General features: G+C 54.0%; 2 protein-coding genes across 2 annotated transcripts in view; one reads left to right on the top strand and one right to left on the bottom strand.

Annotated features, from left to right (window-relative positions):
• The window catches only part of GNA12 (G protein subunit alpha 12), a 36,349-nt gene extending 23,392 nt beyond the window's left edge, over positions 1 to 12,957 (top strand). The window contains exons 3-4 of the mRNA XM_049788657.1: positions 10,072 to 10,122; positions 10,961 to 12,957. Of these exons, the coding sequence (XP_049644614.1) occupies positions 10,072 to 10,122; positions 10,961 to 11,530 (621 nt within the window). The 3' untranslated portion in view covers positions 11,531 to 12,957. The remainder of the gene's footprint in view (positions 1 to 10,071; positions 10,123 to 10,960) is intronic.
• Positions 12,958 to 15,169: 2,212 nt separating this feature from the next.
• BRAT1 (BRCA1 associated ATM activator 1) lies at positions 15,170 to 22,288 on the bottom strand. Its single transcript, XM_049788581.1, has 13 exons — positions 22,047 to 22,288; positions 19,593 to 19,747; positions 19,173 to 19,320; positions 18,583 to 18,934; positions 18,153 to 18,269; positions 17,667 to 17,758; positions 17,307 to 17,425; positions 17,042 to 17,228; positions 16,884 to 16,957; positions 16,521 to 16,620; positions 16,306 to 16,404; positions 16,027 to 16,184; positions 15,170 to 15,928 (listed from the first exon to the last, which is right to left on the bottom strand). The coding sequence occupies exons 1-13, from the start codon at positions 22,171 to 22,173 to the stop codon at positions 15,221 to 15,223; spliced, it is 2,436 nt and encodes an 811-aa protein (XP_049644538.1). The 5' UTR covers positions 22,174 to 22,288; the 3' UTR covers positions 15,170 to 15,220.
• Positions 22,289 to 23,465: the final 1,177 nt, after the last annotated feature.

The following is a 23,465-nucleotide window of genomic DNA, read 5'->3' on the forward strand; positions in this document are numbered from 1 at the left end:
CTGTTGCCCCTTCCACAAAAAACTATATATAAAGAAAATCATCAGTATCCCCTCCAGGAAGATGACATCAGGGTACACCCTCCAACATTCACACCATTGCCCTGAGAGAGCTGTTTCTGACCTGCCTGGGTAGTGTTGTTATGTATCTGCATGTGGGGGGCTCCTTTGCTGTGTGCTCTCTTCCCCCAGTGCAGAGCTAGAGATCAGAAGGTACTCCCTCCCAGTGTGCCCAGTTCTGCGAGGTCTTAGCTGTGGAAATGGACCTGGAGTGGACAATGCTTCTGGGTCATTATCACTGTGGGACCCCTGAATTCATCCATTCTCCATGCATGCCTGTTGTGGATGGGGCCATCACAGCCAACAGAGGCAGGCTGGAGCCTATGCCCAGAGGCCTGAGCCCAGGCCTGAGTGTCACATGAGGGGCCAGTGGCCAAGAGCTGGGCCTAGCGTCATTTCTGGAAGAATCTGCCTGAGTGGACAGAGCCAATTTTTGCTTTTCATTTTGTGCCCTAGACTGTGCAGTCCTTTCCCCAGTTTCACTGCATGTTCAGGCCATAGGTTGGGTTTTCTCAGGCTGCGGTACTTGAACTGAGCCTGAAAGCACACCGGAGTTGACAGGCCCAGAGGATGTTTCTTCCCTTTCTACCTTTGTTTGTTTGTGTTTCTTCTCCTCAGACCTTTGCTTCTCAGCCATACCGATGATGGTGCACAGGACTTACTCCTGGTTCTGTACTCAGGGGTCACTGTTAACAGGGCCCAGGGATGCTGTGCAGTGCTGGAGATTGAAATCGTGTTGACTGTGTGCAAGTTAAGCACCCTAACTCCTCTCTTGTTTCTCTGGCCCCTCTCCTCAGATGTTTTTCCTTGCCTTTTAGGAAAAATGTTGGGATTGGGATGCAGTTAAAGTGGAGACACATGCTTCACACATGCAAGACTGGAGACTCTCACTGACCCACCATTGCCCCAAGCACCTCCAGGAATGACCCCTAAACAGTATGATAAAGAGTGCCCTCAGGGCCCGGAGAGATAGCACAGCCGTTTGCCTTGCAAGCAGCTGATCCAGGACCAAAGGTGGTTGGTTCAAATCCTGGTGTCCCATATGGTCCCCTGTGCCTGCCAGGAGCTATTTCTGAGCAGACAGCCAGGAGTAATCCCTGAGCACCACTGGGTGTGGCCAAAAAACAAAAACAAAAACAGTGGCCTCTGCCTCCAGACTCTTTCCTGGGGACAGAAAGTGGGAGGCGGCATCTCATCTTGGAGCAGCGAACTTTGTTGCTGACACAGTGTTCCTGGGTTTTGGAAGTCAAGTGATTCTGCCTTTTGCTGAGATCGTTTCCTCCGTCACCTTAGAGCCTCGGGTCTTCCTGACTTCATTAGAGAATTCCAGAAAAGGCAGATGCAGACAGTGTGTGGAGACACTTCTGTCTTACAACCAGATGTGAGATATGTTTAAAGAGATATGGTCTGAGAGACAGCAAAGCAGGGACAGCTGGCCTACCCAAGTTTGATCCCCATGGACCCATATGGTTCCCTGAGCACTGTCTGGTGTTTTCCAAAGATACCACCACCACCCCAAAAAGGAGGAAAGACCTTTGTTACTTCAGGATGACTTGCTGACTAAAAATAGAACTGCAGGAGCAACCAGCCCACCTCCACCACAAGCTGGGCTGCCAGGGGAGGCCACTGTTACCTCCCCACTGGGCATGAGTGTTTTCAGGGCTCACTGACCCTCAGACTTGCTTCTCTGGAATAGCTCTGGGGTAAGGTGGTACACATTTCTCCTTTGCAATCTGGCAGCTTCGCTGCTGGGTGGAGAGAGGAGGCTGAGGTTCCTAGATGGAGTCAGGGCTGAGTCCTTCCCAGCCCAGTGACATGAAGCAATCAAGTACTTTCCTTAAACTTTCTTAAGTAGTTCAGAGAGGCCAGAGCAATAGCACAATGAGAAGGGGACTTGCCTTGCACGTGGCTGACCTAGATTCAATCTCCAGATCTCCTTATGTCGTCCCCTTTCCCTTGCCCCCAGTCCACCAGGAGTGATCCCCGAGTTCAGAGCCAGGAGTAAGTAAGCCCAGAGCATTGCCGGGTGTGGCCCAAAAGCCAAAAAAGCATAAATGAAAGGGAGCTATTGAGAGCCAGGAGCAGTGCTGTGTGGACGAGGAGTAGTCAGTGACTGCATCCAGCATGTGGCCTTCCAGGACAGGAGCCTGCAGGACAGTGATTGAGCGTCAGAATCAGGCACTCCCTCCATGATGTCTGTCCTCAAAGAAGCCTGATAGGTGGAGTTGGGGGGTGAGGATTGTGGTTAGGCACACTTGAGTTGTCGTATTGCCCCCCAGGGCCGTCCTGCTAGTGGCATTTCTTCCCTCAGCCCTGCTAACTGGATGTCTAAACTTGATCTGTAGTGCCAGGTTTCAGGCAAAACCCTCAGAGCATTGAAAGGACAATGGCTTTTGACCTCTCCTGTTCCTGGAAGTTCCAGTGGGATCTTTCTTTTTTTTTTTTTTTAACAACTTCTAAGTCTAAAGAGGTAGTACAGTGGGTAGGGCTTTGCCATGCATGTGGTCAACCTGAGTTCCATCCTCAACACCGCACAGATTCCCTTGATCCCACCAGGAGTGACCCCTGAGCACAGAGCCGGGAGTGACACCAGAACAAGTGCCCCAGACCTGGAGACCTCCACGGTGTGGGCACACACTGGAAGAATGTGTCACTTTATCTTCTTTGATATGATGTGAAATCCAGAAAAACTACTGTGAAAAGGCGGGGTTTGTGTGACAGCATCAATAACAGTATTGTAACTCACAGTACTTCAGAAAAGACTTCCAATATTTTTCAATATTGAAATTATTTTCAAGTGGAAAATACTTTCAATTTTTCAATAATAATTTAAAAATAGAGCTGGAGAAAGTACAATGGGTAAGGTGCTTGTTTTGCACATGGACAACCCAGGTTCCATCCTCAGCACCTTATAAGGTCTCCTGAGCACTCCCAGGAGTGTGTCCTGCAAGCAGAACCAGGAACCCCTGAGTCTTACTAGGTGTGGCCCAAAACAAGACAAAAAATAAGAATACAAGTCTGGAGCTTGTGAAATTCTGGGCCCAAGTGCTCTTTCTGGAGGTCTAAAGTAAAGCTTTGCAGAAGGACAAAGCTCGTGAATATCCTGCCCACCTGCAATTTGAAGACTGGAACCCCGAGCCAGTTGGGCACTCGCCCTCCCCCTGGGCAGTTCTCTGCTCTTGGGGCCTTTGCGTAATACTCAGGTGGATGGGGGCAGGGGCTCGCCTCTCCTTTCTGCAAATGGTCTGCTCTGGATGATTCTGTGTGTATCTGCTCTTTCCCCACAGAACTGCCTTGGCACCCTGTTGCGACGTCCCTGTTAGGGTTATTTCTGGACTCAGTTCTAGTCCCACTGGTCTGTGTGTCTGTCCTTGAGCATGTGACTGGCTCCTTCTTTGACTGTGATGTTATCTAACTTCTGAGATCGGAAATATGAACCATTCAGCTTTGTTTTCCTTTTCTCATTGCAGTTTTTATTTGCATTCTCCCCACCCCCCAGCACTAATGATGTCAAACTGCTTTTGAAGAAAAATAAAGTGGGAAGGACTTAGTCTATCTCAAAGGTCAGCAGATCGAGGCCTGTGGGCGAAAGCTGTGCTCACATGTTTCCAGGCCTAGCAAGAGTCTGCAGTAAGCCCAGATTGTTTACCATCTGTCCTTCCCAGAGCAGTTAGCTCATCCTATAGCTATCTGATAATAGTAAGCCTTAAGTTATTTATTTCTTGCCTCATAAATAATAATTCATTGATTGTTATTTTTTTTTTTTTTTTTTTTTTTTTTTTTTTTTTGTGGTTTTTGGGTCACACCCGGCAGTGCTCAGGGGTTACTCCTGGCTCCATGCTCAGAAATTGCTCCTGGCAGGCACAGGGGACCATATGGGATGCTGGGATTCGAACCGATGACCTCTTGCATGAAAGGCAAACGCTTTACCTCCATGCTATCTCTCCAGCCCCTTGATTGATTTTTTTAATATAGGTAGCATAATTGTAACAGTGTTGATGTTTATGGGTTTTTACTTATTTATTTGGGAGATTGTGGGCCATATCCAGTGGTGCTCAGGGCTTATTTCTGGCTTTGCACTCAGAAATCATGATGAGTGCACCAGGGTTCCCCAGGTGAGGGATTCCGGAGTGCGTGGGCAAGTCTGCTGTGCTGTTAGAAGTCGCCCACCGTCTGCCACTTGGTATTTACTAGCGAGAAGGAAACCACGTTTCTTGAGAGACTTGCATACACATGTTCCTGCCGCTCAGATGTAGCATGTGCAGGAATGCTACATGTAGTGCGTGTTGTCTCTGATGTTCCAGAACCTGAATGTTTCTGAACTCCGGGTACTGTCACCTAAGCCCGAGGGAGCCTGTCAGGCATTGTAATACAGGTAATGAAATGAAGGATTAAAAGACCTAGAGCTGGTTTTAATTCCTAATGAGATGGAAGAGATCTGCCCTTGTTGTGTATGAGGCTTGTGTGAGGGTGTCATTGACCATTTCCCTGCTGATATTTTGAGGGGACCTTGCCCTGAGGTTCTTGAGGTGTGGTGGAATGCAGGCCTCACTGAGCATGAGCTCTTCCTCTTCATCCATGTGTAATTGTTTATTTGACTGTGGACCCTGATCCCAGGAAAACTACTCCAAAAAAACCCATAAAACTTCTCAAAATCCTGAGCAATAGCACTCTGGGAAGGGCACTTGCCCTGCCCAGAATAGACCCAGGTTTAATCTTCAGCATCCCATATGATCCTTCCAAACCCAAACAGGAATAAGCTTCCAAACCAAACAAAGGTACTGAGCTCCACCAGGAACAGTCAACTAAACCAGTGTGTAGCCCTGAGCTAGGTGACAAACTCAGAACAACACAGGGGGTGGGGGGAGCAGGGGGAGTTTCTGTGAGAAGAAATAACAGCCAGTCCCATGAGGCACAGTGGAGCAGTAGTCACTGGGGGCTGAGGGATAAGTCTGTTGGTCCCAGGTAGGGCTTTTCCAGTTTTCAGGGAGAACATCCCAATTCATGGCGCCAAGCTAGCCTTGTCCACATGATCACAGTGGAAACACATGCAAGTGGCCATGAGTATCGGGATCCAGTGTGTATCTCAGATTCAGCTGGTCCTCCAGCCTGTTGCCTTGGTGGGGGCAGCAAAGTTATCTGCCTGAGTTCATTTAACCCCCTTCTGCTGCCTGGTGCTGTCTGCCAGTGAACCGCTGTGACTTTTCTCTCTCCTTCCCCTCTCTGTGACAAGACCAGTGAGTACAAATGTCAAGAGTTAAAATGTTGGGGAGTTAGTGGGCCCCTGGGATTATGGAAAGTTTTCTTCCTGATGGACTGTTGTCCTATGGGGGCGGTCACCTCCCTCCGCATCAGGACAGAGCAGCCTCATCTCCTGGGATTTCCACCCCCTCAGGGTGGGGTGCAGACCAGGCCACTAAGCTCCATGTTCCCACCAGGCTCCGGGGCTCTCAGGCACAGGCCCTGACCGGCCCCCCCTCCAGCCCCTGCTGACAAAGAAGCAAGCTTCCTGCTGCAGCCGTGAAACCCAGGCTAGCTCTGTGGGACTCACCAAATGGGCCTGGAGAACTTTTTTGGTTTTTTGGTTTCTTTTCATCAAGAAAAATATAGAACTTGAATAGAAATAAACATTTCTTTTCTATTTTTTTTGTTTGTTTTTGTTTTTGGGCTATACCCGACAGTGCTCAGGAGTTACTCTGGCTTTGAGCTCAGAAGTCACTCCTGGCAGGATCAGAGAACCATATGGGATGGCAGGAATCGAATCAGGATCCGTCCAGGGTTGGCTATGTGCCAGACAAAGACCCTACCACTGTGCTATTGCTCCAGCCCCCAGAACTAGACATTTCTCTTTTCTTTTTTTTTTTTTTTCTTTTTTTTTTTTTTTTGGTTTTTGGGCCACACCCGGTAACGCTCAGGGGTTACTCCTGGCTATGTGCTCAGAAGTTGCTCCTGGCTTGGGGGACCATATGGGACACCGGGGGATCGAACCGCGGTCCGTCCAAGGCTAGCGCAGGCAAGGCAGGCACCTTACCTTTAGCGCCACCGCCCGGCCCCTCTATTTTCTTTCAACAAAATAGAAATTTTGTTCAATTCTATAAAGTAAGCAGCATATTTGAGAGGGAATTATTTAGCATTAAATTCTCAGTATGTCTGTGGGCTCCCTAAACTTACGGTAAGAAAATCTCATTTGCACCCTGGAAACTCACTGGCCTCTGTGTCTGGCACCACCAGAGAGGAGTGTGGGTTGGGAGGGCAGGTCTTCAGCAAGGGATCTAGAGCAGCTGCAGGTACTCTGAAATAGGCACCTGGGCTCCCTGGACCCATACCACACCACCCAAGCACATGTCCCCATGTCTCCCCTCTGAGATGTGGATTTCCATACTTTCTTGCTGGGGTGTATACTGGTGCTCTCTCAACGCATGGAGAAACCACATATTCTCTCTAGCACCTTTCTCCTTCCTCAGAATTCCTAAATAAAAACCTTTTATTGTTTGTTTTGGGGGCATGCCCAGCAATGCTTAGGGGTGTCTCCTCGCTCTGTTTTCTAGTTCAGCAATTACTCCTGGCAGGCTTGGTGGGGTCATTGGGAATGCCAGGGCTCAAACCCTGGTCAGCCGTGTGCAAGGCATTTTGTTTTGTTTGGTTTGGTTTGGTCACACCCAGCAGCGCTCAGGGGTTACTCCTGACTCTACGCTCAGAAATTGCTCCTGACCGGCTCGGGGGACCATATGGTATGCTGGGATTCGAACCACCATCGTTCTCCATGCAAGGCAAACACCTTACCTACATGCTAACTCTCCGGCCTCGCTCAACTAAATTTTGTTGTACTTTAACTAAAATTAAGTAAAATTCAGAATCCAAAGGTTAAGATCTTTTGCTTTCAAAAGATTATGAAGAAGGGCCGGAGAGATAGCATGGAGGTAGGGCATTTGCCTTGCATGTAGGACAGTGATTCGAATCCCCTGAGCCTGCCAGGAGCTATTTCTGGGCATAGATCCAGGAGGAACCCGTGAGCGCTGCCAGGTGTGACCCAAAATCCAAAAAAAAGGGATCGGAGAGATAGCATGGAGGAAGGCGTTTACCTTTCATGCAGAAGGTCATCGGTTCGAATCCTGACGTCCTATATGGTCCCCCGTGCCTGCCAGGGGCAATTTCTGAGCACAGAGCCAGGAAAAAACCCTGAGCACTGCCAGGTGTGACCCAAAACACACACACACACACACACACACACACAAAAGAGATTATGAGGAGAATGGAAATTAAATATGTAGAAGTATAGAGCTGATAAAGGATTTGTATCCAGATACATTTTTTTAAAGGCAACTGTTGGAGCCAGAGCAATAGCACAGTGGTAGGGCATTTGCCTTGCACACAGCCAACCAGGACCGAACCGGGTTCAATTCCCGGCATCCTATATGGTCCCCAAGCCTGCCAGGAATGATTTCTCAGTGCAGAGTTGGGAGTAACCCCTGAGAGTGTCCAGGTGTGACCCAAAAAAAAAAAAAAAAAAAAAAGAAGAAAAATAAAAGGTAACTGAGTGGGCTGGAGAGATAGCACAGCAAAGAGGGCCTTTGCCTTACACGCAGCCCTACCTGGGTTCATCCCAGCATCCCATATGGTCCCCCTAGCCTGCCAGGAGTGTTTCCTTAGCTCAGAGCCAGGAGTAACCCAAAAACAAAAACAACAAAATAGGGAGTCCCTGGTAGCTCAAGCTGCAGTTTGAGTGAGTGAGCTGGGGACTGAAGGATGTGCAGGCCAACCTGCCGCCAGGGGTCGCTCTGGAGTCTAGACTGATGAGGTCTATTTTCCTAGGAGTCCTTCCACCCTGGAAAGGCTGGGGCTGGGCAGGCATTTGACTGACTGACAGGAATAGCTGGGCAGGCATTTGGTTGACACGAATGTCTCACACAATAGTCCTTTAACCTCTTGAACATCATTTCAAGCTTGCAAATAAGTTCTCTGAACATTTGTATCTCTTCCAAGACACATCTGCCTTATGGTGCTCCTCGCCCTCCCATTCCTTCCCCAGAATTTCTTTCCTCCACACCTCACTCCACTCCAATCCTACAGAAGTGTGGGGCACAGACCTCCCAATGTCCACCCAGCCAGGTGCTGGTGTTTCAGCAATCTGGTGAGGATCAATCCTTTCCCCATCTCCTTGGGGCATGGTACATGTGTGGCTGTTGGCTTGATCTTTGCCAATTCACTGTTAGTGCCCTGTGGAGCAGCTAGATATGGGCCACTCGCTCCTGGCTCCGTGCAGGAGCCCCGCAATTCTTAGGGCACCGGGGCTCCAGGCCAGGCACACCTGCCCCTGCTGCCATGTTGAAGTAGGAGTGCAGTGCGAGCACAGTCTTGCTCAGAGGAGCAAGCAGGCGCCTGTCCCACGTGGAGAGATTAGCCCGGCTTCCCTTTAATTGACATCCTGGTCTGCCTGACTTCCTGCTGCGATTCAGTTCATAACTGTGATTTAATAAAGATGAAACAGCCTTTAACAGGCCTTATAATTGGGGTTCTGCCTGCCCTGAGGAGTCTCTGAAACCGTTCTTAGATCTGTGTGGGCTGAGCTGCTCTGGAGTTTCAAATTGGGTGATTGGTTCTCAGCGTGAGCAGAGCAGGAACCTTCCTGCATGCAGGCTGGGTTTTACTGAAGCTCTTCTCTCGGATGGCATCTCTACAGGGTGTGAGTTGATGTTGATAGACAAGCCTTGCCCTCATCCCAGCCTGAGTCTGTGTCCCCAAACATGTGGTGCAGCCCATAACTGGAACCCTAAAGTAGCCTTCTAGGCTACTTCTAGGCCTTCTAGGCCTGGCTGCTCCCCTGACATCCTACCTACTTGGGCCTTCTCAGAGGTGGCCTGGGTGATGGCTCAAGTGTCTTCCATCCATGCAAGGCCTGCTTCTCTGTGCAGGCATTTGCTTTCCTTCCACAGCTGCTGCGAGCAGAGGAGTGAGTGGTCAGGGTGTCCGTGAGCTGTGTTTTCACTCCTGGGGGATTTTAGCTATGGAGAGGATTCCCCACCCTTTCTTAATGCCAATTTAGAAATGCCTCAATTACACAAGAGATAGTACCAGTTGGTTCCACCATCAAACTTTCTCGATGCCTTCCAATGGGAAACAGCAGTCCCTGGGTCAGGCTGAAGGATCTCAGTGGCTTTTCAGACAAGGCCAAAGGAAGACATCATCTGAGCTGTAGCTATGCTGGACTTGGGGGTTCTCCCTGGACCCATGTGTGCTCTGACCCCAGCAGAGACACTGTGTCCCCTCCCTGTCTACCTGCTCAGGCTGGGCTGCCCAGGTACAAAGGCTACAGAGCTCTTCGGGGCAGGGCCTGAGGATCAGGGACCCTATCATAGGTGGCCAAAGCCAGAGCTACTGTCACGATGTTGGGGTGTGAGCCGCCCTTTTTTTTGCTTCTTGGCAACATTAGATATTTCAGGAGCTGTGGCATCCACCTGCTCTTGCTAAAGGGCTGACTGACTGGGGCTACCCACTTCATGACTTTTCTAGTACAGGGTACACTGACACTTTAGGGACAATCTTTTTTTTTGGGGGGGGGGGGGGGGTCACACCCGGCAGTGCTCAGGGGTTATTCCTGGCTCTATGCTCAGAAATCTCTCCTGGCACACTCGGGGGACCATATAGAATGCCAGGATTCGAACCACCATCCTGCGTCTAAAGCAAAACGCCTTGGGGCCCGGAGAGATAGCACAGCGGCGTTTGCCTTGCAAGCAGCCGATCCAGGACCAAAGGTGGTTGGTTCAAATCCCGGTGTCCCATATGGTCCCCTGTGCCTGCCAGGAGCTATTTCTGAGCAGACAGCCAGGAGTAACCCCTGAGCACCGCCAGATGTGGCCCAAAAACCAAAAAAAAAAAAAAGTAAAACACCTTACCTGTGTGCTATCTCTCTGGCCCCTTTGGGGACAATCTTCAAGTAGGTCCTACGTGCACATGCCCCATTGTCCACCTGGACCATAATTGAGATTCAGCATGCCTGTCTTTTCTATGTGACAGGGTGAATCGGTGAAGTACTTCCTGGATAACTTGGACCGGATCGGCCAGCTGGTGAGTCAAGACCCGCCCCCAACCCCAGCCCAACCCCTGGAGAACATGCATGTGAACTCAGAAGTTCAGCCAAAAGGACTGGTAGCCGGATAGGTTGTGGCCTCCATGCCCTAGGCTCTAGTCATGGTTTCTGCTGGGCTGCAGGATATCTTTCAGATGATGAAACTCTCGGCCTGCTAAAGGCAAATGTGAGCGAGCGTGTTTCTGCCTAAAAACTGTCTCAGGGAAAACCCTTCATTGGTCACTTTCTTAGTAAGGACTCAGCATGATTCTGCAACCCCTTTCACTCCTTCAAAGTCAGTCTCACTTCTTCGCTTTGTCTATCCTTTAGTTTTGAGACTTTCCCACTTGTCCTGATATTTCTGCAGAGCCCACACCCTTACACACCCAGACATCCCAAGTCATGGCCCTTCATGATTTTTCTAGCACAGTCTGGCCTGGCCTTGGCTACTATGTCCCTGAACATGTGTCTGTGCCCATGACTCGAGTCCCTGAGTGTCCAGACCTGTAGAATGCAGAGGGTAGAGTACCCGGTCCCCCAGCACATAAAGAGCACTGTGAACCTGAGTCTTGTCAGCCATGGCAGACTACAGGTCAGTGGAAGGCAAGAGGGCAAGCATTAAGGTTTTAGGTCAGACCAAGTAGCCAGGTTCCAATCCACTCCTCAGAAGGACATGTGTGGGTCACTCTGAAGTAAACTGTTTTGTGTCTTGCTTGTAGTAAATGTCTCGTTTTATAGACGGACGTTGCTCGCAATGGCTGAGTCTCTCCTTGCAGCCATCTTTCTGTCCAACCTAGGTCCAGGCCTGCCCTAAACATGCCCCTTTCCCCCCTACAGAATTACTTCCCGAGTAAACAGGACATCTTACTGGCACGGAAGGCCACCAAGGGTATTGCTGAGCATGACTTCGTGATCAAGAAGATCCCCTTCAAGATGGTGGACGTGGGGGGCCAGCGCTCACAGCGGCAAAAATGGTTCCAATGCTTTGATGGCATCACATCTATCCTGTTCATGGTGTCATCCAGCGAATACGACCAGGTGCTTATGGAGGACCGCCGCACCAACCGCCTGGTGGAGTCCATGAACATCTTTGAGACCATCGTCAACAACAAGCTCTTTTTCAATGTCTCCATCATCCTCTTCCTCAACAAGATGGACCTGCTGGTGGAGAAGGTGAAGAGCGTCAGCATCAAGAAGCACTTCCCGGACTTTCCTGGTGACCCGCAGCGGTTGGAGGATGTGCAGCGCTTCCTGGTGCACAGCTTTGACCGCAAGCGGCGCAACCGCAGCAAGCCCCTGTTCCACCACTTCACCACAGCCATCGACACAGAGAACATCCGCTTTGTGTTTCACGCTGTGAAGGACACCATCCTGCAGGAGAACCTCAAGGATATCATGCTGCAGTGAGGGCTGCAGCCTCGCGATGGACACTCCGCGGCCAGCGACACTACTGAGAACCCAATACGCCTTGGGCCCGGGGCAGAGCCCCATCACACCTCTCTAAAGTTATAGCCTGGGGACTGTGTGCCGGCAGCCCCCAGAGACAGGTTGAGCCCAGTTTGTGGATGGTTCTGCGAATACCCGAGCCCGGCCCCTGTGTGTGCTCCCTCCTGCCAGGTGGCTCAGGCATCAGGCAGCTGCCTTCCCTTGGAAGCAGTGGAGCGCACATGCCAGTGTCACAGCTGCTCATGGATCCGGCCACCCCGCGAACACAGAGACACCCCATCTTTTCACTGCCGCCCACCGTGCCTTCTGATTGGTGGGCCCTGTGCCCGTCACACACTCGTTCGCCTTCTGGGTTCCTCCCACCGTGCCACACGCGCCTTCCATGACAGTGCCCGCCACCTGCTCCTCCACTGAAAGAGCCCAGCAGGGCACCCAGGATTCTCCGGGCATTCGCCAGAGTAAAAGTTCCCACTGTAGCTGCCCCAGAATCCTCTGTTGGTTCTCTGCCACACTACGGTGAGCCCCGTGAACATTTTTGGGGTCAGCTACAGACCCAGAGAGGACGGGACCCCGCTGCTGAGTCCACATGTTCTTAATGAGGAGACATGGCCAAATTCTTCACTTCCGGTGCTCAAGACTCATCTGTGTGCTGGCAAGAAAGTGGTGGGGGTGTCTTTGTCCTGTCTGTATCTTGGGCTTCTGTCTCAGCAAGAAGTGACTCAGGATACTTTGGGGGCAGAGCACTCTTGATGTTGGGGGGCCCTGTCCCAGCACCAAGCACAGCCCCTGCCTAGGCGGCCTCTGCTCTTGGCCCAAATCCATGCTGGGCAGCTCTAGCTTGCAGGCCTATTAGGGGTCATGGTGATCCTTGTCCAGCAGGGAGGTATCTAGTTGCTGGTGTTAGCCCCATGGCACTAGGTAGGATAGAGTATCTTAGACCTGTCCCCTACGGCTTGTCCAGGTCAGCCCCATCCGGTGCCCTTTCCCTTGAACAGTCTGGTCTGTTCGCTTGTGCACTTTCCAAACCGGACGCCCCATGCGTGAGGTGAACCTGCGGCCCGGCCCTGACACACACAGCCTCGGCCGCCCCCTCCTGGGCCCGGGTCCTCGCAGTGCCTGGCCCAGCAGCCTGTGATCCACCCATCGATACACCCATCGGTCGGCGGAAAGGAGACATGTTTGCAAGGCCGAGAAAACCACCCGCGACTTTGTACACCCAGGTTGTAGCCATTTTTATTTCCAAACTTGGGCTTTTCTATTTTTTTATTTTAATTTCACTGTTACCCCTGAATTCTTGTCTTTTTTTATTGAGATATCGTGGAGAAACAGGAGATAGTTGTGCCTCGGCTGTTATTGCAAAAATGTAACAATAAACTTTCTTAAAATAAGACATTTTCCTCCTAGTGATGCTGTTCACACATAGGAACACGTGTAGCTCAACCTGTCACCCACTGTGGGACTTTGCCTCCGGGCCATGTCTCACCCACTTTGGGGACTGTCGGGCTGTGTTTCACCTGCTGTGGGAGGACTTGTCTGAGTCCCCTGCGCTGCCTGTAATAGCCAGCAAGAGGCAGCACTGTGGCAAAAGGGCCTCATTCTGTTGATCCCTCACACCCAGTGCTGGGGGTGTAGCCCATCCCAACCCTGGCAGTCTCTGGCTCTGTATAGACGGCCTCCTCTGCTTCCTGGGGTGATGTACCACAAAAGGGGCAGGGTATCCATGCTCACCTCATCATGCTATACTTCCACAGACAAGAGGTCAGGGTGCCCCTGCATGCACAAGGCAAGAAAGCCAGTGACAGTGCCCAGTAAGTAGGAGGCAGAGCTCCAAGTGGAAGGGACCCATGGAGGCCCCCCCCCCCACCATGGCTGCAGGTGAAAAACCTGAGGCTCTAGAATCCAGTGACCTGGATGTGTGCCTGCTGCCTAGGGTTGGCCCAGCTGCCAGCCTGCAGGCAAAGTCACAAGCTGGAAGGGCAGGAGGGAGCAGCCAGTGGACTCCAGACAGACCCAGGAAGTGCCACTGAGATCCAGATGGCTCAGCTGAGCCATCACTCTAAAAGTTGTGACCCACCAGACCCATACACTCTTGCTAAAACTCCAGTTTCGGAATTTCAGATTCTGTTCTCCAAGCCTCCCTCGCTGTTGGGTATGGGCCTCACCTGCCTTAGGTGATGCCCGGCACCCTCTGCAGTTCCTACAGATCAGCCTGATGAAGAAAGTGTTCCTGGGGGCACAAACAGTAAGAGATGAGTGATGTGCCATTTGGGGGCCAAGTTGTTTATTTGCTTAAAGTCTCATCAGGAGGGTTCAAGTCTTATTTGAAGAGAGCTGGTTGTCAGGTTTTTTTGGTTTTTTTTTTTTTTTTTTTTTTTTTTTGCTATTTCCCAGTGCTTAAGAGATTATTCAGGGGCCGGCATGGTGGCACTAGAGGTAAGGTACCTGCCTTGCCTGCACTAGCCTAGGACGGACCGCAGTTCGATCCCCCGGTGTCCCATATGGTCCCCCAAGCCAGGAGCGATTTCTGAGCGCATAGCCAGGACTAACCCCTGAGTATTACTGGGTGTGGCCCAAAAACCAAACCAGGGATCACTCCTGGCAATACTTGAGAGACCATATGGGGTGCCGGGGATGGAACCCGGGTCAACAGCACATAATGCAAGTGACCCCCAGTGTCCTGTGGCTCTGGCCCTGTGGGGGGGGGCTCCTGTTGGCCTCTGAAAGCTGTGGAGGGGTTTGCAGAGACCCCACCCTGCTGTGATGCCCCTTTACTCTGATTTAACAACCCATCCATCACCTCAAAAAACTAGTTTTAGCCTAGATGGTCTGCACTTGTCCATACACCCAGTTTCTACCCATTCCTCGTTCTGTAGCTATTTCTCTGAATTTTTTTGGGGGGAGGGGAGTTGGGTCACACTCAGCAGTGCTCAGGGGTTACTCCTAGCTCCATGTTCAGAAATCACTTCTGGCAGGCTTGGAGGACTATATGGGATGCTGGGATTCGAACCAATGACCTTCTGCATGAAAGGCAAACGCCTTACCTCCATGCTATCTCTCCAGTCCCAACTAAATTCTAATTTAATTGTCTCCTTTTTCAACCAGTTCAAAGGATTTTAATTTCTTAGGCTTTCCTCCTGACTATACTGGGTGGATGTTTTAAAATTTTAGCAGGCAGTGACATGAGCAGAGCCATAGTACAGAGCATAGTGTTTGCCTTGCATATTGAACCCGGGTTCAATTCTCAGCATCCCATATGTCCCCCAAAACACCGTCAGGAGTGAACCCTGAGTGCAGAGCCAGGAGTAAGTGCTGAACATGGCCAGATGTGTTCCCCTCACAAAAATCACTTAGCCACAAGTTCTGTGAAGGAACTGGCCGGGTCTCCACATCCTGAGACCTAAACACAGTGAGAACAATGTCCACCAGTCTGGGATCAGCCAGGTCCCACCCCCTTTGCTATCATGCTGAGGGGAACTGAGGTAGAGGTGGGGTCTGGGGGGAGGCCTCAGGCCACCTCCCAACCACTGTGGCCACAGGCCTGTCCCTATGTGGAACTCCCCATGGGAATTGCGAGGCCCTGGCTCAGTTCTGCTGGACCCTGCACATCAAGGTTCCATTTATGTTTGGGGAGAAACACCCAGAAGCCCTCCCTCAGTAGCAGTCAGCCTCATTCTCCCCTGTAGTGCCCGCCGAGGCCAGCATGTCCTGCAGCAGCGACAGGCCGCTCTTCTCTATGTGGTCACTGCTCAGGGCTAGCACATCCTGCAGCTGCTCCAGATCCAGGGCCCACAGCACGGCCAGAGCTGCCTCAGGCTCCAGGGCATCCCCTACAGCCTCAGGCTCCAGATTCCCCTGGGGCTGGCCCTGCTCTCCCACCTGCCACCTCTGCAGGGCGGCATCTATGTTGGCCGAAGCAGGACAATCCATGGCCTCAGGAGCCGTGTGATTCCTCAGGAAGAGAAGAAGGGCACAGGACTTGCGGGCGACAGGCCGGTCACAGTCAAACAGGGCTCGAAAGGCGAAGTCAAAGAGCCGCACGCGGCAGAGGGTCTCCAGGGCCTGGGCCAGGAGCTGCTTCGGGGCCACGGCCGGCAGGGCTGGGGCATAGGGGCAAGGGGCAACAGGCAAGCCCAGGATCTGGGACAGGAACACATGTGCCAGTTCCACACCCTGGGCCCGCACCTCCCAGTCCAGGTCCCGACCAGCTGCCTGCAGAGCCCTGGCGACCAGGGGCTCAAGTTGGGTGGCCACCGTGGCATGGCCATCCCGCACCCACTGTGTGAGCACCTGCATGGCAGCCCGACGCGGGAAACCATCTGCATCAGCAGTGAGGATACACAGAAGCTCCTCCAGCAGACCCTGCAGGTACAAAAGGGGACACACAGGGGCCATCCCTCGGCCTAGTGCTCATCATGTAATGGGCCAAGCCCACCCCAAACCAGGAGAGCCCCACCCACCTGTGGACCCCCTGGGGCACTGTGAAGCCCCCCAAAATAGAGCTGCCCCAAGGCAGTCACTGCACTAGCACGGACGTAGCTTTCGGGGTCTCGCAGGAGCTGGTGGGCAAGTGCTGGTACCTCCGAGGCCAAGAGCGCCTGTCGGAAACTGGCTTGTCCTGGGGGGCAACAACGGCCTGTGATGAGGGCTGACAGCGGTCAACTGCTCCCAAGGGCAGGGGATAGTCACGGGTGGGGGGGGCAGAAAACCTGGGGGGGGCATCAAAACAGGACACTCACCACCCAGCTGCCGGGCCACCTGACCCAAGAACTCCAGGCCTGAGTCTCGCACTTCCCAGCTGGGGCTACATAGGCGTTTCTGCAGCACAGGGAGCAGCTCTGCAAGGACAGACAGTGAGCAGCCCTAACCCCAGATCCAGCCCAGCTCCCTAGGAATAAGTGTGAGGGGGTCACCCAGCCCCCTGACCCTCTGGCCCCCTGGAATGCCCAGTCACCTTCAAAGAAGACCTGGGTGGGAGTGTCTAGGTCACAACAGCTGGTGGTCTCGGGGGTCACTAGCCAGCCCAGCGCAGCCTGGAAGGTCTTCTTCAGAACCTAGGGCAAGCAGAGCTGTAGGGGGGTGGCCAAGCCCATCCCCTTGACCCCCTTCCTACACTCTTATGCCCTTCCTAGGCTGGTATCAGACTTGGAGGACCCCAAACCAGGAAAACAGTGTTTGACTGAACAGGTGTCCAGGGCTACAGGTCAGCCCAGGACATGTACCTTCCCTAGTCCTGGGTGTAAGGACAGGTCTGTGCTGCATCCTAGACCCCTCACTGTCCCTAAGGAATCTATAGAGCTTCTCGTGTGGCACCTACCGTTGGGCTGGACTCAGGACTCTGCAGATAATCCAGGAGGACGGTGAACACAGACACCACCAGCTCGGGAGGGCCTGCGGCAAACACAGGTGGGAGGTCTAGCCCAGCAAAGGAGGTTGACACATATCCCTCATCCCAGGAAAGCCAAAGCCCCTCACCTTTGCCTGCAGCCAGCATGCCCAGAAAGTCCAGGGCTGCCCTCTGCACTCGCACACAGCCCACCAGCAAGGCGCTGAGTTGGGTACCCGTGTCGGAGGTGGGCTCTACTGAGCCCTCACAAAGGCGCAGAATCGTCAGGGTGGCAGCCAGCAGTGGGGCCTGTGGCCAGGGTGAGGGATGCTGGGGCTGCGGGAAACCAGGGTCAAGATCAGGGACTGTGTGGCCAGAGCCCGCCTGCTGCTTACTCAGGCACTGTACACTCACCAGTGACTGCAGCAGCTCCACATGGGCCAGAGTCCGGCATAGCAGCCCCGAGCAGGCCGCCTTGGAGGACAGGAGCACAGACACCATCGCTGGATCCCCTGCTGTCCCTGCTGGCAAGTCTATGGCCAGGCAGGGCAAGCCCTGGGTGAATGGCTCCACTACGGCCACTAGGTGTGGCCCCGGGTGTGGGCAGCAGAACCAGCCTAGTGTGGTCTATTAGCACACCAGCCCTCCCTCAGGCCGGCCCATGCTGCCCTTGTCTGCACAGGGCTTCCAGTCCTGGGCTCTAGGTGAGTTCACCGAGGCCTCCTGAGACACTCCCTCACTGGGTCAGAACACCCCCCCACCTAGGCCACATACCTTCTAATGCCGGGGTCTCCACTGTGGCTTCCAGAACACAGGCCAGGGGCTGGAGGAGGACACTAAAGGCCTGAATCCTCAGTGGCTGTGGACTGCAGAATGGGGGCCCATGAGTGCAGTGATCAGGCCATGAATACCCCAGAATGCCAGCAATCAGGATCAACCCAGAACCAGTGTCCCGATAGCCGGGCTCCAGAGCTGCTGTATGGGCCATAGGATAGGCTCCCTTACCACAGGCTGCATCTCCTGTGTTCTACAAGGTTCACCCCACACTGGGGCATGAAGGGGGTTGTGAGACCCCAAAGCCAACCTGTCAGCAGCTCCTTCATGCTGAACACTTCCCAGAGACTCTGGCTGTGTCCCCACCTTGCATCCTTCTCCCTGCCCCTCCTGCCAGCAGCTTAGGACAGGGCAGCGTGCATGTCCACAGAGTCCCCAGATCAGAGCCTCAGATCACCAGAGATTTTGCTGTGACCCCACCCTCACCATTCCTGCAGTTTCAGGATCCCCAAGGCCAGAGATCCTGCATGTGTGGGGCGCAGGCAGCTCAGTGCCTGTATCAACATCTCCCACAGGCCAGCATCAGAACTGCACACGGGGGAGCTGTGGAGAGAGGGAGAAGTCAGTCCTGGGCACCTGGGCCTCCATCTATTTTTTGAGGGTTTTGGGCCACAGCCGGCAGCATTCAGGAGTTACTCCTGGCTCTATGCTCAGGAATCGCTCCTGGCAGGCATGGGAGACCATATGGGATGATGGGATCAAACCTGGATTGGTCACATGCAAGCACTGGTGTGAACTTCCTGAGTACATGTGTGCTTGCCTGTGGTTTGTGTCCCTATACCCCCCACCAGGGTAAGAGTAGCTCAGGCTCCCTGAGAAATTGCCCCCCCCTAGGGATGCCCCCCCCCGACCTGACCAGGCCACACTGAGCAGCAGGTCCACCAGGTCATGAGCAGCGGGAACAGGGTCCTCGGCCAGCAGACCAGTCACCAAGGGGCTCAGCTGTGCCCACAGGGTCCGTATCCAGGGACCATGGCTATGGCCCAGTGTAGTGGTCAGCACATGGAAGGCCTGAGTGACTCGTGGGGTGGTCAAAGAGTGCAGAGACTCCTCCAGGTGGGCTGTGATCTTCCTGGCACTCGGCGGCCACTCAGTGGACTGTGCATTGTGTAGGGACAGAGCCAGTATGTGGGCGAGGAGCTGGCCAGCGACGGAGGCCACAAACAGGCTGGGATCTCCCTGAAGGGAGAAGATGGTGTCCAGGGCACCTGGGGGTGAAGAGGAAACAATAGTCAAGGGGCAGAATCAAGGTCAGTGGAAGGAGATACAGTCAGCAGGAAAGATAGTCAGTGGGTGGAACCAGGGGACAGAGATATAGTCAGTGGGTGGAGACACACTCAGCCTCTGTCCTCCCGGGAACCATAGGAGATGCATGAACAGGGATAGGGGAAGCAGGCCCAGGTTGGAGAAACAGTGATGGAGTGTGGAATGCAGCCAGGATCTCACCCAGAGTGTCCAGGAAGTCCAGGGCCAGGGTATGCTGGGTGAGGGAACGCAGGCCATGAATCCAGCCACTGCGCACACTGGGGACGGCCCAGAAGGCTTGTCGGGGGGCACCTCCCTCCCCAAAGAGCTGAAGCAACAGGTCATCCTGCTGGGGGCAGAGAAAGGAGGCACATGAGTCGGGGCAGGAGAGATGTGTAGAGACCAGGGTGGACTGGAACAGCTGCCGTCAGAGAAGCAGGTGGGTGGCACCTTCTCTGGATGCTGGGGCCCAAGTGTCGGGCCTGCAGGACCCCAGTTTGCACCCTCATTCTAGGGGGGGGTGTCGTCCCTAAGCCCCCATCTGCATGGGGGCACCCCTAGGCACTCTATATGGGAAGAGGCAGTAGCGTGGGGTGCTGGGGTGTCTCCACAGCAACTTACCTGAAGAAACTGGAAGCCGCCCTCATCTGCGGCCAGGAGCCCGGCCAGGCGCAAAGCAAAGGACACGACACAGGCGCTCAGCTCGGGGACACACGACACGTGCAGCAGCAACTCCCGAAGGCAAGGATGAGCCTGCAGCAGGGAAACACAGGGCCCTGGGCAGCCCAGGCGGCACAGTCATTGGGATCCCCACCTGAACCAGGAGTTGAGGCCTAAAGCCACTCAGAGGGCTGAGGTCTGGCACACAGAAGACCAGCGGACACCCACACTGCAACCCCCTACCCTAGCACTACCAAAAGGGACCCCCCCCAATACAGAACTGAGAAGCACCACCCAGTGTGGTCCAACTGTCCCTTAACCCACACCCATATCCCAGCAAACCAGACTCACAGGGAAGGCGCAAGATGTGAAGAGTTTCAAGTTCTGAGTGGGGAGGCAGTGAACCCCGAAGTACTCAGGGCTTGACCCTGGCTCTGTGCTCAGGGATCACTTCTATCAGTGCTCAGAGGACCATATGAGACACCAGAGATGGAACATACATGCATGCTCTCTCTCTCTCTCTCTCTCTCTCTCTCTCTCTCTCTCTCTCTCTCTCTCTCTCTCTCTCTCTCTCTCCCCCTCCCTCTCTTCTCTCCCTCTCTCTCTCCTCTCTCTCTCTCTCAGTCTCTCTCTCTTTCTCTCTCTCTCCCCTCGCCCCCATGGGTGAGTCCCCAGACAAACCCACTGAAGTAGGGCATTTGCCTTGAACACAACCAACCCAGTACGACCCAGATTTGATTCCTGGCATCCATATGGTCCCCCAAGCCTGCCAGAAGCCATTTCTGAGTGCAGAGCCAGGAATAACCCAAGTGCCCCTAGGTGTGGCCCAAAAAAAGAAAGAAAAAATAGCTGCTGCCAGCCTCTCAAGCTTCAGATCATGGGTTTGAGCCCTGGGGCGGCCTGGTGCATGGTGCTGTGCATGGTTCATGGTGCAGAGTGACCCATAACCAAAGGCCGTGCTAGCCACGTGGACAACAGAAAGGGGCAGGGTGGGTCCAAAACAAAACACAGCAGAACCTCAACAGGCGAAAGAGCGAGAAGAAAGGGCGAGAAGTTGCACATCAGCTGAGGCCGCCAAGTCCTGCAGGAGCAAAAGTCCCCTTTGAAGAAGCAGGAACCCGCTCAGAGGGCTGGAGACCCCAGCAGCCGCCCCCCAGCACTGCATCAGGTACAGCCCAAGTGCAAAGACAACAAATGAAATGCCGGAGAACTACAGGGCTTGGCATCAAGCGCACTGAGTAGGACTTGGCCAGCCACGCTGCTGGTTGGTGAAGTCTGTGCACAAGTGAAGAGGACAAATTTCAAACCACCAGCTGGAACACATGGGCACAGAACAGTCCCGCAGAGAAATGAGGGAGGTTCAGGGCCAGAGAGTGTGGCACTGCCAGCTGCCCTTGATACGAAACACAAAGTGTCTGAACTGAGATGTAAAGTCCTTCATGGCGGGAGGGCAGGTAGATTCCCTGGTGAAGGGACCAGAGACAGCTCCCACACCTCCAACCAAGAGTACTTTCCAGAGCTGGAGCAATAGCAAAGAGGGTAGGACATTTGTCTTGCACGAGGCCTACCCAGGAAGTACCCGGGCTCAATTCCTCAACATCCAACATAGTCCCCGGAGCCTGCCAGGAGCAAATTCTGAGCAAAGCCAGGAGTAGCCCCTGAGCGACTCCGGGTGTGACCCCCAAAACCTAAATAAATAAATAAACATATATATTTTAAAGTACTTTCCAGGGCCGGGCGGTGGCGCTGGAGGTAAGGTGCCTGCCTTACCTGCGCTAGCCTAGGAGACGGACCGCGGTTCGATCCCCCGGCGTCCCATATGGTCCCCCAAGCCAGGAGCGACTTCTGAGCGCATAGCCAGGAGTAACCCCTGAGCGTCACCGGGTGTGGCCCAAAAACCAAAAAAAATAAAAAATAAAAAAAATAAAATAAAGTACTTTCCAGGGGTGGGGAGGAGCTGGATTAATAGTCCAGTGGGTACATGGCCCACCTAGGTTTGATCCCTCCAGGCTTCCAGGAGTGAGCACTGCTGGGTGTGATCAAAAACAGAAACAGGGGCCCGGAGAGATAGCACAGCGGTGTTTGCCTTGCAAGCAGCCAATCCAGGACCAAGGGTGGTTGGTTCGAATCCCGGTGTCCTATATGGTCCCCCGTGCCTGCCAGGAGCTATTTCTGAGCAGACAGCCAGGAGCAAGACAGCCTTGAGCACCGCCGGGTGTGGCCCCCCCCCAAAAAAAACAAACAAAAACAAACAAAAAACAGAAACAAAAACTTCCCCCGCCCCCAGCAAAGTTGCAAAATATTCTCCAGGACTAAGGGAAGGAATTCTACCAGCCCAGAGACGCAGAACCAGAGAAGCTGGCAAAGCAGGAGCTTCCACTCGGGGGGTGCTCAGCAACCGATCAGCCGTCTCACCTGCCTCTATCACTGTTCGGACCCAGTCCAGCAGCTTTTCCAGGCAAGTGTCGTCGGCCACAGACTGCCGGGAGTCGGCCAGCATGGCACAGAGGGCTGGGAGAAGCCGGGAACACTCCGGGTCCATGATGAAGCCTTGAACTCCTGCAAAGACACAGCGAGACGCCCCAGACTTTGAACCACTGCGCTGGATACAGAACCTCAGCCTGGGTCGCGAGGGGATCCCCGCTCGAGGTACCCAGGAGTTGGGGGAGATCCTAAGGCTTCCGATCACGAAGCCGGGAAGCAGCCCAACCAAACCCGGGTGCTGTGCAAATTCCCGGGTCTGCGACAGGTGCCGGGGAAGGGAGACTTGCAATCCCGCAGCAAGTCTGAGTACCCCTCTCCCCGGACCTGCAGCGCCTAACCCTTGCATGCAAGTGTCCCCGAGCTCAGGACGGGCTCTCAGGGGTGTAAAAGGGACACCCAGCACTCCCAGGGGGCTCCTCGCCCGGTTGCAGGTGCCGACCCGTCGGGACGGCGACCACGATCATTTGCACCAGTCTCACCCGCTCGGTCCAGTCCGCCACTACCGCAAGTCCCACCTGACGCACCAAGCCCCGCCCCCGACGCGCCAAGTCCCGCTCTGACGCACTAAGACCCGCCCTCGACGCACAAAAGACACGCCCCCTAATTCACAAGGCCACGCCTCCTCCAAAGTCTCAGGCCCCGCCCCGTTTCTCCGAGTCTACTCCGACGTTCAGGCCCCGCCTCCTACGTCAAGCACGCCAGACCCTGCCCCCCCCTCCCGCCGCCTACGTCCCACCAGACGCACCAAGACACGCTCCCGACGCTTCCGGTCGGCCCCAGAGCACGTCAGGCTAGGCCCCGCCCACTGTCTCAAGCCCCGCCCCTCCAGCATCAGCCTGGGCCGTGTCCGACATACCAGGCCCCGCCCCCGGACCGCGCCACCTGGTACGTCTATGGGGACCAAAGATGGGGAGACCGTTAGGGTCTCGCTTTGGGAGGACACCTGGAGAACCAGACGAGAATGACTAAAGACAGTGGGGAATGTCTTCAAACGAAAGGCGGGATATATGCGGGTGCCGCACCGGTCGCTCCAGTCACGTCACTCCTCCACCCCCCCAAGCGTCAGTGGTACATGCCCGAGCGGAAGTGGTTTTGCGCCCGGAGGCGGGACTTCCTGAGTAAGGGGCGGGGACTGCTTTGGTGCCGGAAAAGTTTAAAGCCTAGGGGCGGGGCCGGGGCAGTGGCGTAGCAGTAGGGCCTCTGCCTTGCACGCGGTAGCTCAGGTCGGACCGCGGTTCGATTCCCCGGCGTCCCATATGGCCCTCCAAGCCAGGAGCTATTTCTGAGCGCATAGCCAGGAGTGACCCCTGAGCATCACCTAGTGTGGCCCAAAAACAAAAAATAATAATA

This window comes from Suncus etruscus, chromosome 15 (genome assembly GCF_024139225.1).
Source record: "Suncus etruscus isolate mSunEtr1 chromosome 15, mSunEtr1.pri.cur, whole genome shotgun sequence".
Classification (NCBI taxonomy): Eukaryota; Metazoa; Chordata; class Mammalia; order Eulipotyphla; family Soricidae; genus Suncus; species Suncus etruscus.

Bases quoted from the DNA above. Each gene is read 5' to 3' on its own strand.
- BRAT1 (XM_049788581.1), bottom strand. From the start codon at position 22,173: ATGGACCCGGAGTGTTCCCGGCTTCTCCCAGCCCTCTGTGCCATGCTG. The intron at 18,270-18,582 runs GTCAGGTCGGGG...CTCTCTCCACAG, and splicing joins CTGCTGCTCAGTGTGGCCTG to CTCCCCCGTGTGCAGTTCTG. The intron at 16,621-16,883 runs GTAGGTGCCACA...TGCTTGCCCTAG, and splicing joins GTCCTGAGTCCAGCCCAACG to GTTCTGAAGAAGACCTTCCA.